We start from the raw sequence: 16,975 nt of genomic DNA, 5'->3' as shown, positions 1-16,975 counted from the left end.
AGTCGTAGGCCTTGTTCACACTGGCATACTTAAAGTGTTAATAAACCCAGGACCCTGCATTCACCAGATCCGTTTTCCCACAGAACATGGAAATGCAATTATTTCAGTAACTATAAACGGCTAAATACCTTTTCTCATCAGCAGTATATAGCAGTCTTGTGACTTCTATCAGTGTCTGGTTTAAGCTTGTGGGGGGAGTTTTGATTCTGCTCTGACTGTCCTATAAGGCTGCAGGACCCCTGACCCTCTGTCTGGAGAGTGCTGATTGGCCCTGTTCTGATCACATGCACTCTCCTAAGAAAACTCTCTAACAATATACACCAAACTGAGCGTGTGTAGAGTGACTCCAAAGGCTCTGCCTTTGATGGATTGGGGACTGTGGAAGAAGGGAAGGATCAGAGAAGACAGGATCAAACAGCCTTTTTACACAATGTGGAGGATTAACCCCTTAGGTTCCACAATGACGATACCAAGCATGCTTTACTGCATATACAGATTGATTTTACTGTTGTGGGTTTAGTAACACTTTAAGGGCTGTGTTTGCCCATACAGAGATGCAAAGGTGTTACGTGCATTCTTATGGGGGCAGTCCCATTCATGTCAATTGGGCTGCAGCGGGTGCATGGACACAGCCGCCAATCTCAATTTGGACAGCTGTGCAGATGCGCAGCCCCGAATGCCCACCGTCTGCGTTTGGGGCTCTGCGTCCGCACTCACATGACTGTCCTATTGGGAGCAGCGGTCCGATTGACATGAATAGGACTACCTACGTGGGGATTCGTGGAATACCTGTGCATCCCCCTGCGGGCAAAGACGCACGGGTGTGCGCTATAGTGTGGCCATGTGAATGAGGTCATAGACATGTGCACAGATTGCGCAACTGCTCTGTCCCCTAGTTTACTGCAATAAGATGAAGGTTGCAACTGGGCCACCTATACACCTGCTGGACCCTCAGGCTCTTGTCTGCGGTGGAAACTAGAAAACCCTTTATAATCTGAGTTCAGACAAATATGCACCAAAGTCAGAACAAGCCGAGTCAACTTCATTGTTCTTGTCACAATACAGAGACAATACAGCTTTATCAAAAACTATACAATTTATTACATTTACAGGCGAACACACTATTGATTAGTACCGACAGGCAGGAAACTTCCGACCATGTTCAGTTTAAATACTTTCCACCAATTATATATATATTTTTTTTTTTGAGAAACACAATTGAAATAAATACAGAAATTACACTGGATTTAAACAGCGGAATTAAAAAGGGCAAAAAAAAAAAAAATTGCAACATTTATAAACCTGTACCGGAATGCAAGCATGTTCTTGTACTTGGGTGTATTTTTTATATTGAAAACTGTACCTTTTTAACGTCAATGATTAGTGACAATAAGGGGTTGATTTACTAAAGGCAAATAGACTGTGCAATTTGCAAGTGCAGTTGCTCCAGAAATGAGCAGAAGCTCTGCCAACTTTTATTATCCAATCATGTGCAAGCATAAATGCATTTTTTTTTTTTTTTTTTTTAAATTTTCCTTGCACGCGATTGGGCACTCTTTGCAAAGTGAAGCTTTACCTCATTTACTAAGCTCTGGAGCAACTGCACTTTGCAAAGTCTATTTGCCTTTAGAAAATCAACCCCTTTGCATTTACTGAACCCACAGAAATTGCTCTGTTTTCAGCCTGCACTGGCTTTACAAATGGATTTAAATTATCAGGTTATTACATTAGTTACAGACTTTTTGTCCTCGAAGGCCACTGAAGGAAACCCACATTGGAAATAAAGAACTGAAAACAAGAGCTGGGTGACATGTAAGACATGTGTACTGACAAAAAAAATGTGTTCGTTTAGTTTCATTCGATTTTTTTGCTTTTTTCAGAAACTCGGATTTTTAAAAGTTCAAATTTTGAATTTCCGAATTCCAAAAATTCATAATTCGGAAATTCGAAATTTGAACATTTGGAAATTCGGAAAAAAGAAAATCAGTAAAATTCGAAATAACAACTAACTAATAATAACTAACCATTAAATTATAGGTATTGGAATTTCCTTTCAAATTTGGCTGTTTGTGAACATAACAAATACAAATTTATCTGAAGTTACGAATTATCCGAAATAACGAATGCCGCATCTAAAACAAATGGAACAAATTAATAATAAATAATAATAAAAAGGATTATTATTATTAGATTGTTACGTTCATTTTTTTTTTTTTTTTAGATACGGCATTCGTTATTTCAGATAATTCGTAACTTTGGATAGATTCGTTTTTCACTTTCGTACGTTCACTAACAGCCAAATTTGAAAGGAAGTTCCAGTACCTATAATTTAAATAGTTATTATTAGTTAGTTATTTCAGATTTTCAAGTTTTCAAATTTTCGGAGTTTCATTCTTTTGAATTTTCATTCTTATTTTCGGATTTTCAAATTTACGAATTTTCAAATTTCCGAAATTCTGAGATTTCAAATTCGAATTTTTGAATTTTCAAAATTTCAAATTCCTGGAAATTCGGAAATTTCAAAATATGAAATTTTTGAGTTAACGAATTTGTCAAAATTCGTTAAAAAACGAATTCGGGACTAAACGAATTGCACATGTCTAGTGACATGAACCATAAGGTGCCCATTTATAACTTTTTTTTTACCAGACAAATCCCCCTGCCTTGGTCACTGCACCCCTCAGAATGTCCTATGCACATACCAGCTTTCTTTAAGTCAGTATTTGCATAAGCATAGACACCCCTCACCTGACAACTCTGACAGCTGCTCAGGCACGGGACATTGCACTGTGCAAAGTGTGGTGGTTGTCGTTTCTTTCCATACCTGGAAGTTCAGGTATTTGTGGTGTTTAAGGTAAGACAACTGCTCTTGTGCAGTCAGGACCCCTATGGCATGTTATCCAGTGCTGTTCATCTTCGATTCCTTTTTAGGAAGGTGTCATGTTAAGCCAATGTACATTACGACATTTATTAAATCTTATAGCTGAAGGCTATGATAGCAATTTTTGTGCCATACCCCACAGAAGCTGGAACTGACTGTAGTAGGCACCCCTACTACCATGACTGCCGCTACCTTCCAGCTCCTGTGCCGAGCGGCCTTGCTGCTGCATTGTGAACACAGGTCTCTTACTTAATATGGGGGGGGGGGGGGCATTTAGAGAACACTTTGCATTTTCTCAATGGATGCAAGTTCTTCTCTGATTGGGCAAGGTGGAGATTGTGACGTCACCCTCCCCACCTCGTCCAATGCTTTGAAAACTCGGAACAGGTGCCTACTACACTGATTTCCAGCTTCCATGGGGGATCCTACAGGTATGGCACATAGATACTTCATTGGTCCAAGTTGGACCAATGTAAAAATTGCCATACCTGGAATTTAGCTTTAAGTGACCCCTTTACTTTGCCCAGAATGGCCAGAAGGAAGTGTGACAATAATGCAATGTTTGCCTTACCGGCCAGTAGGCATTAAAATATTACACAGGTAAACTATGCGGACACAATTTATCATAATTTCTAAATGCTTAGAGTGAGTCCCCCAACAACTGGTCAGGAGAGGCTGGCTCCATCTACACTGTTCTCCTCGGAGTCTGGTGCTTTGAGCTTAGACAAAGCTGCATGTATCCTGAAGAGGGTGCGGGATTCCATGGAGTAATTCTTGTAGTTGTTCCTAAAAGAAAGAAAAGTTATGGCAAAAATTAAAGTTCACCTCCACTAAAAATAGATAATTCACTTTTGCATGGGCATCGGTGGGCTCAACATGTACAAGAAATAGACCATCAACATTTAGTAGCGGGTACTATGGTGGTAATATTTCAGTATCTTGAAGCACAAAAGATAACCTTTAAAGGCCTAATTCATACCTCAGCAATTTGTAGCTTGAAGCTCCAAAACACGGGAGGAGAAAAAAAAACAAAATATTCTCTATGGAGGTGGTTCCCATCTCCACTCCAAGTCGCCTGAAGCTCAAAAAAAAAAAAGTTATGCCGCTTTTTTTTTTTTTAGCTCAAATTGGGCAGATTCTTGGCGCATTTTTAGTCCCATAAAAATGTAAATGCGCAATTTGCACTATTTTCTGCTCAAATGTAAAAATAAAAACCAAAAAATAGTAATATATGAATAAATGTAAAATAAATACACAAATAACAAAAAATCATAAATATACAAAATTAATACTATGTAGTAACAAATGAATAAATAATGAAACCTTAAAAAATGATATTAAATTATTATTTTTACACCTAAACAACAACAAAAATATTATTGATAATTTCTTAATTTTGTGTTAGGGTTAGTGTGTTTATGATTGTATTATCGTAATTTTATTTTTAGAGGTTAAGGTTCCCGGGTTACTGCATTGTGGCAAGGCAGGGGAGTCACATATGCCTGCAAACCTTAATTTTCCTTCATATTGTTGGAAGAGCAACAGCATGTAATGTAAAGTACTGTGAAATAAATGCTGTATGCATTATACTCATCCATGTAGCAGGTGGTGGTGTAGTATTATAGTGTTATAATGTGTATTTTATGATATGACAGGATGTACTGTCTATCCAAGTTCAGTGCACTTGTTTGTATTTAGTTCCTGTTCCTGTCTCCATGCTGATAAAGATCTAATCTACTATTCTAAAAGTAAAGCCGTTTGCTGTATCCAAGAAGCTTCCAGCGCATCATTTCAATACTCTAACACATATCAGTCTCATGTGCTACCAAGTAACTTGCTGACAGGAGGAGAGAGCAGAGTGAGGAGTTCTTCAGTCTCCTGTTTCTGCATTCACTGTCAAATCACAGGCTGGGGGAGGGAAAAGACCTGTAAGTGTTGCTTAAATACAGCCGTGGCCAAAAGTTTTGAGAATTACACCAATATTCATTTTTACAAAGTCTGCTGCCTCAATGTTTTTAGATCTTTTTGTCAGATGTTACTATGGTATACTGAAGTATAATTACAAGCATTTTACAAGTGTCAAAGGCTTTTATTGACAATGACATTAAGTTTATGCAAAGAGTCAATATTTGCAGTGTTGACCCTTCTTTTTCAAGACCTCTGAAGTTCACCCTGGCATGCTGTCAGTCAACTTCTGTGATAACTTCGTTATGACTTTTGCCGTATGGCAAGGTGCTCCATCCTGCTGGAAAAGGAATTGTTCATCACCAAACTGTTCTTGGATGGTTGGGAGAAGTTGCTCTCGGAGGATGTTTTTGTACCATTATTTATTCATGGTTGTGTTCTTAGGTAAAATTGTGAGTGAGCCCACTCCCTTGGCTGAGAAGTAACCCCACACATGAATGGTCTCAAGATGCTTTACAGTTGGCATGACACAGGACTGATGGTAGCGCTCACCTTTTCTTCTCTGGACAAGGTTTTTTCCGGTTGCCCCAAACAATCAGAAAGGGGATCATCAGAGAAAAGGACTTTACACCAGTCCTCAGCAGTCCAATCCCTTTTGCAGAATATCAGTCTGTGCCCTGAAGCCTTCTATATGAAAATAGGATTTTTTATTACAGCTTACCTGTAAAATCCTTTTCTTTCGACGGACATCACGGGACACAGAGCCACAGTAATTACTGATGGGTTATAGGGTATCACTAGGTATTGGACACTGGTCACACCCTAATCAGGAAGTTCAACCCCCTATATAACCCCTCCCCTTCCAGGGATACCTCAGTTTTGTAGCAAAGCAGTATAGGTGTATTAGAAGAGGGGCGGGACCTCTGTGTCCCGTGATGTCCGTCGAAAGAAAAGGATTTTACAGGTAAGCTGTAATAAAAAATCCTATTTTCTTTTCTCGGACATCACGGGACACAGAGCCACAGTAATTACTGATGGGATGTCCCAAAGCAATGCCAACTGAGGGGGGGGAATCACAAATAAGTAGGGTGCTATCAGACCTGAGGACCTTGTACCGCTGTCTGCAGCACACTACGCCCAAAGGCGATATCCTCATGCCTTCTCACATCCACCTGATAGAATCTGGTGAATGTATGAACTGAAGACCAGGTTGCGGCCTTGCAGATCTGAGCCATAGAGGCCCGGTGATGCACTGCCCAAGAAGCACCAATAGCCCTTGTGGAATGTGCCTTGATCTGAAACGGGGGAACCTTCTGTTTCAAACCGTAAGCTTGAATAATCAACTGTCGAATCCATTTAGAAATGGTCGCTTTTGACGCTGCCTGTCCTCTATTGGGACCCTCCGGCAGCACGAACAAGACATCCGTCTTGCGAATCTGAGCAGTTGCCTCCAGATAGGTCTTGACTGCTCTTACTACATCCAAAGAATGTAATGACCTTTCTTCCGAAGAACAAGGTTCTGGAAAAAAGGAAGGTAGCACAATGTCTTGGTTTAGATGAAAATCTGAAACCACCTTCGGTAAAAAAACTAGGATGAGGGCGCAGTACCACTCTATCCTTGTGTATAATCAAGTAAGGCTCTTTACAGGGAAGAGCTGCTATTTCTGATACTCTTCTAGCAGAAGAGATAGCTACCAGGAAAATTAGTTTCCTCGTCAGTAAGACCAAAGGAATCTGACGTATTGGTTCAAAAGGTTGTTTTTGTAACACCGATAGAACCAAGTTCAAGTCCCAGGGGTTTAGGGGCGCCTTAACCGGAGGATTAAGACGCATCACCCCCTGTATAAAGTTTCGGATCAGAGAATGCGAAGCAAGCGGCCGTTGAAACAACACTGATAAGGCCGACACCTGGCCCTTGATGGTACTCAAGGCCAGCTTCATCTCTAATCCTAATTGTAGAAAATCCAGAATTCTACCTATGACATATTTCCTGGGATGCCAACCCCTGGATTCACACCAGGATACATAAGCTTTCCAGACACTATGATAAATCATTCTGGAAGCTGGCTTCCTTGCCTTGATCAAGGTAGATATGACAGGACCTGAAAGCCCACGATTTTTCAGAACGTGGGATTCAATAGCCCACCCGTCAAATCTAGCATTTGTGAGGCAGGCTGGAACACCGGACCTTGAGCTAACAGGTCTGGGTGTACCGGTAGGGTCCACCGGGAACCCACCATCATCCCTGCTATTTCTGCTTATCAGGTTCTTCTGGACCAAACGGGGGCCACCAGAAGTGCCGACTTCCCTTCTTGCCTGAGTCTGCGAAGGAGCCGTGGCAGTAGCAGAATGGGAGGGAATGCATAAATCGGTGAGAGCCGATGCCACGGAATCACCAACGCATCCGTCCTGCCTGCAAGAGGATCCCAGGCAACCGGTAGGAAGGATTTCCCCTTCTGTAGGTTTTCGGGTATGAGCCATCAACTGAGGCTCTGACGCATCGCATGCGATAGGTGCATTGGAAAGTTTAATGCCTGCACCTTCCTGTTCCAGGTCAACAGAATACTGTGTTACAACAGTTCTGCTTGGAACTGCGCATAGGGAACTGCTTCGAATGAAGCCACCATCTTCCCCTGCAGCCTTATACAAAGGCGGACAGAAAGACCCTTCTTGGCCCTGACTGTCAGAATCAGCTCCCTTAGAGCAGTGATCTTTGCCTGCAGACACTTCAGTTAAGCAGGAAAACTGGGCACATATAGGCCTGCATCTCTGATGCCTATTGATATCAGAAATTCTCCTCCCTGCAGGATGGAGATTACTGTCTGAATTGATTCCAAACGAAAGGACTGCATCCTTGGGAATCGTTTCAGATCTCTCAAATCCAAAATGGGTCTGTCGTCCCCATTTGGTTTTCGGACCATAGAAAGATTGGAACAAAGTCTCAATCCTTGATCCTTTGTGGGAACCCCCACAATGACCTCTTGCGACAAAAGTCGCTTTATCGCTAGAAGGAGCGACTGCTTCTCTTCTGGCTTTCTGGGAACACCTGATCTGAGGAAACGAGGAGAGGGACATTCTTGGAACTCCAGTCTGTACCCTAAGGTTACCGTGGAGATCACCCATCTGTCCTGGAAGTCCTTCTGCCAGGGCCCTGAGAGCTGCAGCAGTCTTTCCCCCCACTCGAGCAAGCGGGGCGCCCCTTCATGAAGAGGTCTTAGTGTCTTGCTTAGAAGACCTTTTCCCCCAGGATTTCTTGTGTCCCTGGGGTTGACTCTTGTTTCTTGCCCCATACGGAGGAGACCCTCGTGACTGCCTGGAGGCTGATGCCCCTGGCGCTGGGGAAAGAGTCCGTTTAAAAGAGGGACGCTTACTCTTCTTCTTATCAGGTAAGAGAGTGCTTTTCCCACAGGAGATCATCTTGATATAATTATCCAAGTCCTCTCCAAACAACCTTTCACCACGGAAGGGAAACCCAGCCAGTAGCTTCTTACATGGTGCTTCGGCTGACCAGTTTTTCAACCATAAGATTCTACGTATATGCACCAACCCAAGCAAGAGGTTTGCACGATAGAATCTCTAATGGCATCAACAGCATAACATAAAGCCGCAGGAAGGTTAGCAAACCCCTGGGCCTGCTGTTCAGGTAATACTTTGATGACCTGTTTAACATGGTCTCTTAAGTATTGACAGACTCCAATCGCTGCTACTGCAGGTTGGGCCACTGATCCTGCTAAAGAGAACACATCTTTCAATAAGAAGTCCATCTTTTTATCCACAGGATCTTTGAGCATCTGAGCGTTGTCTACAGGACAAGTCAGATTACTATTTACAGAGGAAATGGCCGCATCAATGGCCGGTATTCCCCACCTCTTAATAAACTTTTCTTCCATAGGATAAAGTGTAGAAAACTTTTTCGGCGGAAGAAATCGCTTATCTGGGTGATCCCACTCAGAATAAAGCAGCTTTTCAAGTAAATTATGAACAGGAAAAGCATGTGCTGCTTGGAAAGGTTTCAGTGACCCCAAAGCAGAAGAGGTTTCTGTAGTAGTTTCAGGTAGGGACAACTTAAATGTGGAGCGGACCAAACCAGTGAGGATCTGCACTAAGACTTTCTCCTCTTGGGAAGTCGCAGAGGGTCGCTCTCCACCTGAATCCTCCGAAGAGGAATCATCTGTCCCATCCCGATCCTCTGAAAGGGATTCATCTCCTTTATCCCAGAGCTCCTCTGACTGAGGGTCTTGGGAAGCAGAGGAAGGCCTTGTGCGTTTTCTTTCACTGCGTGAAGATGTAATCGCGGCCATTAGCTTTTTCTCTAATCCAGAAATGGTTGAGGAAAAAACTTCTTGTGTAATGTACACAGGGGCTGAAGTGCCAGCAGCAGATGTAGCCCCTAACCCCAATGGCTCTCCCTGTCCAGCTGCCCCTGGTCCCTCAGGAGGGGATGGTGTAGCAGACAGGGGGTCCTCAGAACCTGAACGAGACCCCCTAGTGCCTCTGGTTCTTGGGGTGCTTGAACCTCTTCTACCCATAGTGCAAAGCAACAAGGTGTGAGGTATCAAAAGCGAACACTGACTGCTGAGCGATGTAGTCTGGCTAAAAGCCTTGCTACCAAATGCCCAGTCCGGTGTTCTTTAGTAAATGCAGCCTAGGGGAATGCCTGTGTCCCACCTTACATGCGACTGTCAGCTCTGTGTCTCTCCAAAGCTCAGAGCACCTGTACAGTGTGCTTTAAATGGCCATGCTTTCTGGCACTGTGGGCGTCTGGGCACGCTGACGCTGTGCTGACGCCCCGCCCCCCCTTCTCCCCCCCTCGTTTTTGAAAAACGAGCGCTTCCCGACCCTTTCTGACAAGCCTGAAGGGAGGCTGGGGTTGGGGGAATAAGGAGGAGGCCGGCAGTGATGGGCCCTGCATCGCAATGCGGCTTCGGTGGCGGCAGCGGCTGTGACAGTGCGGTCTCACCCGCCTTACAGCATACCTGAGCCTTTCCCTAGCCTGGGGGGACCATCCCAGCAGAGAAAACCCCCCACCATCTACCTTTGGAGCTGGAGGAAGAGCTAATGCAGCGGACGCTGAGACAGATCAAACATGAAAAGGTTTGTGCTCTTGGCAGCCCCCGGTGGTCACAATAGGCACAGCATGCATTCACCTTAAAGGAGAAAAGCCACTAGAATTAAAATTCTGTGGAATCTCCTCTTACCTTATCCAGGCCGCAGGGTTCAGTTTACACAGACCCAGCCTTCGCCTCTCACGGTGGGCTCCGTTTGTGGAAAAACCGTCAGAGACTGGGGCCCCCATCAGTAGGGGGATCCTTCAGTTCTGGGCCTGTAAAGCACCTCGCCAGAAATTAGGAAGTTTAAAGCCATTTTCTGATCCGCGGGTCCAGCTCTCTAAAAAGAGAAGCGTTACAGGTAAAACCTCGTTTCTTCGGACACGAGGCCTGGGTACCATCCAATTCGGCCATGAAAAGACACTTTGAATGGATCCGGTCGCCTGGCTTGCCCCAGTATAGGATCTTAGAATATTCCTTTTGGAGCTTCAGCACAGGACATCTTTACACGTCCAACACCTAAGACACTGGTGTAAAAACTGAGGTATCCCTGGAAGGGGAGGGGTTATATAGGGGGTTGAACTTCCTGATTAGGGTGTGACCAGTGTCCAATACCTAGTGATACCCTATAACCCATCAGTAATTACTGTGGCTCTGTGTCCCGTGATGTCCGAGAAAAGAAATGTTTTTTATGGGATTAAGTTCATTTTCATGGCAAGGAGGCACTTTGCTCTTATTTTTAGAAGATTCCGCCACATCTCTGCCCCAGGCCTTGTCCATTCTAGATCATATTTTCACTTTTTTCTGGGTTGCGTGTAAATTGGCACAAATCTACAATTCTCCCCCTGGGTAAGGATGTTTGTCAGTCTGCCATAACCTCCACACCTCTACAGAGGATGTCGAAGGTTAAATATTTGGGGCTTACCATTACCAACTCAGTCTCAGACTTTATTAGGTTAAATGTGACATCCATTATATCAATTTTTAAACAAAAAATTAGTGCTTGGCAAAATCTCCCTCTCTCCCTGATAGGAAGGGTGAACTTACTTAAAATGAAGCTTCTACCCCTTTTGCTAATTATTTTTAATAACAAAATAATAATAAACACCCAAACCCAAACAAAAAATAAAATAATTTTTTATTATTATTATTATTATTATTATTATTAATAATTTATTTATTTTGTGTTAGGTTTGTGTGTTTATTATTGTATTATTATCATTTTATATTTAGGGGTTAAGGTTCCCAGTTACTGCATTGTGAGGAGGCAGGAGAGTCACAAGTGCCTTCAAAATACATTGCGGAATTCGCCTGTTTGGATTCCTAAAGCTATTTACAAATCTATTCATGGTTTAGTATCAGAATTTATATGGCAAGGGAGGGTGGCTAGACTTAAGCTTGGGGTGTTACAACAGCCTTGGAAAGAGGGGGGCCTAGTTGTGCCAAGTTTTTACAAATACTTCTTGGCGGGACAGTTGGCGATAGTCAGTATGTAGCTCACTGGTCCATACGACGATGCTGCGGTTGCCCTTGAGGCAGCGTTTGTGGGTTCCTATGACACATTGACTCATTTGGTATTTAGGGGGCCCAGAAAGGGGAGGGGCTGACAGCCTTAGGCCTGGGCATGTCCAGTCAAGTGGCCCATTGAACCACCAAATCAACTCACCATCCATGCCCACCTGGTTTTATAACGGATATTGATGTTATGAAGCAAGACAAATATGACACGGTGCGACCCCGATCTCAATAAAGAGCCAATGACGCAGCTCTTTACCCAGTTGAGCAGGTGTAATGGGCGTGTGCAGGGTATGATGAGTGCACAAAGGGTATGGTGGGATATGATGGAGTGTACATTGGTCTGAAGGGTATCAGATGTGACTGTACACAATAGAGGGGTGTGGTGGCGGCTTGGTGACACTTAGCAGCTCCTTCAGGGTGCAGCTCGCTCTCTCCCGACAGCAGCAACAACACAGCACATGTCTCTCCCGCAGGCTGCCATCTTCCAGCCCCGTCAGACTGCAGCCTGTCACACGCGTCAAGCAGCCTTCTTCCCAAGAGCCCTGTCCCTGTGTACCTTCCAAACAGTCCTGCCCACCACTGGTCACATGACTCCCAATCCGGCGTGATCAGGCAGTGTCCGCGGGACTCGGGAGCAAATCTGGGCTGGTAGTCAGACTCAGTATTGTAGAACAGGGTCCATTGCCGGCTCACTATTGATCTAAATTGCATGGCACAGGACATGCGCAGTTCTGAGCTGGCGGCCCAGCCCGCCCCTGGGCCCATATCACCCTATGTCTTAACCACTTCTATGGAGGTCAGCATTACATGCTTGGATGGTTGCCCATGGTGAGGAATTTGGGGGTCCCTTCCCACTCTCGTCTCATGCCCCTTTGTGGAGAAATCCCAATCTGCCCCAATTTTTTGCCTTTGAAATACAGTGGTCTGGATGAAATTCAGGATTAAAAAGATTGGCGATGTCGCCACAAATGGGCAGCTGAAGTCTTTTGATGAACTGAAACATCTACATCAGTTGCCAAATACCCATGTTTTTCGCCATATACAGCGAAGACAGGCATACCAAACACAGTTGAAACATGTAAGGGTTTCCTTCCCAGTGTCTGCCCTTGGATCCATGCTGAGGGAGGATGATCTCCATAAGCCCCTATCTACTATTTATAAGTTCCTTTTCCCTGAGACTGTTCAGCTCATGAGTGTGTGTAGAGCCAAGTAGGAGTTTGTGGTCCCCGATTTGGACACGGAAGATTGGGAGGATGTCTGGGATGCTCCCTTTACCAGACTAATTTCAGCCCGTGACCAACTGATCCACTACAAATTTCTGCATTATATATACTGGACGCCGGCCAAGATAGCATGAAAAGTCATCTCTTCTTGCTGGCGTTGTTCTGCAAGGAGGGCTGACTGTATGCATATCTGGCCTCTACTACAGCTATACAGACCTTACTTACTCTATCATTTTTTCATGCTAGGAAACACATAGTTCTGTCTTGAAAGAGTTCTACTCCTCCATCGGTAGAGTCCTGGAAGGTTTCATATCTGAATGGGGGGGGGGGGGGCACTTCTTAAATTTCATAAAGTCTGGGGCGAATGGTTGGCCTTGACTCTTAATGTAACAGATTAGTTTTAACCTTTTGTTAATGTTATCCTGTTCCATGAGACGGGTTGGTGGGATTTCTGCAAAATTGTATGGTGGGACACACAAATTATACTCTCTGGAGAGTGTGGGTCGTTTTTTCACATGGATCCTTGTGCTTTTGGTTGATTGTGGGATGGGGGGGGTTATGTCTCTGAGAAAGCGGCGTGGGTCAGGTTGGCAAGCTTCACAGGCAATGTTCATGTACATGTCCAAGGTTGTGCACTTCCTTTTTATGTACTATATGTTTTGTTTTATTTTATTGGGACGGCTCTTATTGTGGTGAGCGGTCCTTGAATGTTTTATTGAATACTATATGTTATTGAAAACAATAAAAAAATAAATTTTCCAAAAAAAAAAAAAAAAGGAGGGACTTTGCAATTAATTGCAATTTATCTGATCACTCTTCATAACATTCTAGACTATATGCAAATTGTCATAAAAATCATAAAAACTGAGGCAGCAGACTTTGTGAAAATTAATGTTTGTGTCATTCAAAACTTTTGGCCACGGCTGTACAGCAGAGAAAAATCAGGTCTCCTGGCCTGCTCCTTCCAAATCTTTTGGAAGGTAAAACAGCTCCCATATACTGCATTTTCATAAAGGTATTTTGCCATATGCCTGGAGTTTAGCTGTAACCACTTACGGACCGCCGCACGCGGATATATGTCCTAAGTTTGAAGAGGAATATCATTGTTATGGCAGCAGCTAGCTGCCATAACCCCCGGTACCCTCTTCTTCGGCCGGCAGTCTGCTTTACGATAATGGTGGTCTCTGCGACGGATTCGCCGCAAGATCACTTTTATCGGCGGTGGGAGAGGGCCCCCCCTCCCGCCGCTCCGGTGCCCTCCGCCGCTTACTGGAGCCGTCGGCAGTGGCGGAGGCGATTGGATCCTTTCTCATGCTGGGTATGGAGACGAGTGAGGGGAAGATGGCCCCCACCCGTTTCCATATAATTGCAGGGCGGAAGCAACATCAAAACCTCACTTCCGCCCATAGCTCTTAAAGGGACATTTTTTTTTTAAATGACAAAAATTTTTATAGCATTTTAGTATAAATATGAGATCCGAGGTCTTTTTGACCCCAGATCTCATATTTAAGAGGTCCCGTTATGCTTTTTTTTCTATTACGAGGGATTTTTACATTCCTTGTAATAGGAATAAAAGTGACACATTTTTTCTTTTTTTTTTTAAAAAGAACAGTGTAAAAATAAAAAGTAAAATAAATTAGAAAAAAAAAAATTTTTTTAAAAAAACGTTCCCCGTCCTGCCGATCTCGTGTGCAGAAGCGAACGCATATGTGAGTAGTGCTCACATATGAAGACGGCATTCAAACCACACATGTGAGGTATCGTCGCGATCGGTAGAGCGAGAGCAATAATTCTAGCCCTAGACCTCCTCTAACTCAAAACATGCAACCTGTAGAATTTTTTAATCGTCACCTATGGAGATTTTTAAGGGTAAAAGTCTGTCGCCATTCCACAAGCGGGCGCAATTTTAAAGCGTGACATGTTGGGTATCAATTTACTCGGCGTAACATTATTTTTCACAATATAAAAAAAAAAAACTTATTTCCACAGCATGGGTCTTTAATTACAATTTTTTGCATAAAACAAAATTGGGCTAACTTTACTGTTGTCTTATTTTTTTAATTTAAAAAAGTGTATTTTTTCCAAAAAAAGTGTGCTTGCAAGACCGCTGCGCAAATACGGTGTGACAGAAAGTATTGCAATGGCCACCATTTTATTCTCTAGGGTGTTAGAAAAAAAAGTATAATATTTGGGGGTTTTAAGTAATTTTCTAGAAAAAAAAAACTGTTTTTAACTTGTAAACAACAAATCTCAAAAAAGAGGCTCGGTCCTTAAGTGGTTAAAAGAAAAGTGTAGGAATCTGGATTAGATCACAGGAGAGCAGAACTAAGTGCACTCCTTTGATTCACAGGAAAATTATGGCCAAAAGAGCTTTAGCCATACTTCTCCTACAGTATAAAGTCAAATACTGTTTGTTGGAGAGAAATATACCTCCAAACTGAAGATATAAGCCTTAATGCTATCAGTTTTTTTACATACTTGGCACGTCGTAGAACTGGAATGGCATCTTCCCCCCTGCGCTGCTGTATGTAGAGGAGGCTCAGCTCCAGCAAGGAGTTAGGAACCAAGTGGTGATCATATTTTATCTTCTTCTCGCTGCAAAAGGAGATCAGAAATCAATTGGGGTTCATCAATTCATACATGGACATCTGTGACACACTATGCCGTGTCTATACCAGATTGCTCACCTCTGGCAGATGTGATTGAAGCACTGCTCAGCCTGTGCCAACCTCCCTCGATGTCTCAGACACAAACCTTTCAGGAGAAGGATGGAGCAGTGGTCGTCCTCCGTGTACTCGTTGGCTGCCAGAAGGGAAGCAAGGAAGTTCAAGAAAAAAAGTCCATGTAAAAAACAGTCAGCAGGGTAGAAGATTTTACTGCACGACAAACCACATTGGCATATGTGAAACTACTGTGGTTCTCTGAATGATCCATTAAGGTTTTCTAGCACTCTGAATGGCTGGTTGCATGCAATGGCCATTCATGTGCACGATTATGTCTGTTATAGTGTATAAAAAAAAATATATATAATCACGAAACCAATTTCTAAACTGTAGTGGATATCCTAATTAATATCTTATGCTAAAATCAGACAAAACTATGACTGCTGCTAACAACATCAAAGTGTGTCCACTCACCAAACAATAATAAAGTGCATCAAATAAGTGCAGCGCAATCAAAATCATATAAATGACAAAATCCAAAATCAGGTTAAATCATTACTGTGATAACAAAAATGTCAATATCAAAGTCCCATTCATAAAATTCCACCGTAGTGTAAATATAGTGACAGTCACTAGTTGTATCCAAGGTGTTTGGTGCCCACCACCTTTAGGCAAAATTCCTGCTTACCTCCGATATCTGACCCCACCACAGGGTCAAATCAGCCTTCGTGTCCTCCACTTAAAATGATACTGAATTGTACTGGAACACTCCCCTTTGGTAGCACCCCAAAATCTTAGTCCTCCAACTCTCGATGATCATGTGGTATATCATGAAAACAGAAATGGAGACACCCTAGTGCTCTCTGCTACATATGTAAAAACACTCACAAAAATATAGGTAAAAAACGCATATCATCAGCTCACAACACTAATACAAAATTGGTGAAATTGCAACGCTACTCCCACCCGTACGCGTTTCGGCCATTTAATAAACTTCATTTGACATTTTTGTTATCACAATAATGATTTAAAAGGGGTTGTAAACCCTAGCGGTTTTTCACCTTAATGCATTCTATGCATTAAGGTGAAAATCCTTTTGTGCTGCAGCTGCCCCCTAGAGGGCCCCCCTCCCCTTTTTCTTACCTAAACCCGATCGTTCCAGCGACGGGGAGGAGTACAGCAGCTCGAGCCGCTGTCCATTAGCTCCAGCTGCTGTCAATCAAATCCAGTGACACCGGAGCCAGGGGGCGGGACTGAGTCCTGCTGTCTGTGTAAATGGACACAGCAGCAGGACTCGGGAGCGCGCCCGCACGAGTGCCCCAAGGGAAATCGGCTCTCCGTGGGGGCACTTGAGAAGAGGAGGAGCCAGGAGGGACCCAAGAAAAGAGTGATCAAGACCACTCTGTGCAAAACCCTTGCACAGAGAAGGTATGTATAACATGTTTGTTATTAAAAAAATGTATTTGATTTTGATTGTGCTGCACTTATTTGATGCACTTTATGTCTGTTATAGGATTTGAATAAAGGAAGAACGTAGTTTTATATTCAGACCTCTAAATTATGTCCAGGGATTTTCTTTCCCTTTCCCTTGTCCCTTTTCCTGTCCTGTCCTGTCCCAATAGCAAAAAGCTGCTTTTATTACTCCCTGTGATATCACCACCCATTAGGCTGTCTTGTATTTTAAAATCTTTGACTACTACTTTGGCCATTGGCCATCACTGCACAATTTTTAGGTTG

The 16,975-nt window shown here is 43.3% G+C and overlaps 1 protein-coding gene across 1 annotated transcript in view; it reads right to left on the bottom strand.

Annotated features, from left to right (window-relative positions):
* Positions 1–1,021: 1,021 nt before the first annotated feature.
* The window catches only part of LOC141133334 (tetratricopeptide repeat protein 39A-like), a 79,209-nt gene continuing 63,255 nt past the window's right edge, over positions 1,022–16,975 (bottom strand). The window contains exons 16-18 of the mRNA XM_073622641.1: positions 15,263–15,377; positions 15,054–15,170; positions 1,022–3,667 (exon numbers count right to left, since the gene is read on the bottom strand). Of these exons, the coding sequence (XP_073478742.1) occupies positions 3,547–3,667; positions 15,054–15,170; positions 15,263–15,377 (353 nt within the window). The 3' untranslated portion in view covers positions 1,022–3,546. The remainder of the gene's footprint in view (positions 3,668–15,053; positions 15,171–15,262; positions 15,378–16,975) is intronic.

The sequence above is a fragment of the Aquarana catesbeiana genome, linkage group LG03 (assembly GCF_042186555.1).
Source record: "Aquarana catesbeiana isolate 2022-GZ linkage group LG03, ASM4218655v1, whole genome shotgun sequence".
NCBI classification, from domain to species: Eukaryota; Metazoa; Chordata; class Amphibia; order Anura; family Ranidae; genus Aquarana; species Aquarana catesbeiana.
The sequence above is the reverse complement of the archived record's forward strand: the minus strand, read 5'-3'. Positions and strand labels throughout refer to the sequence as shown.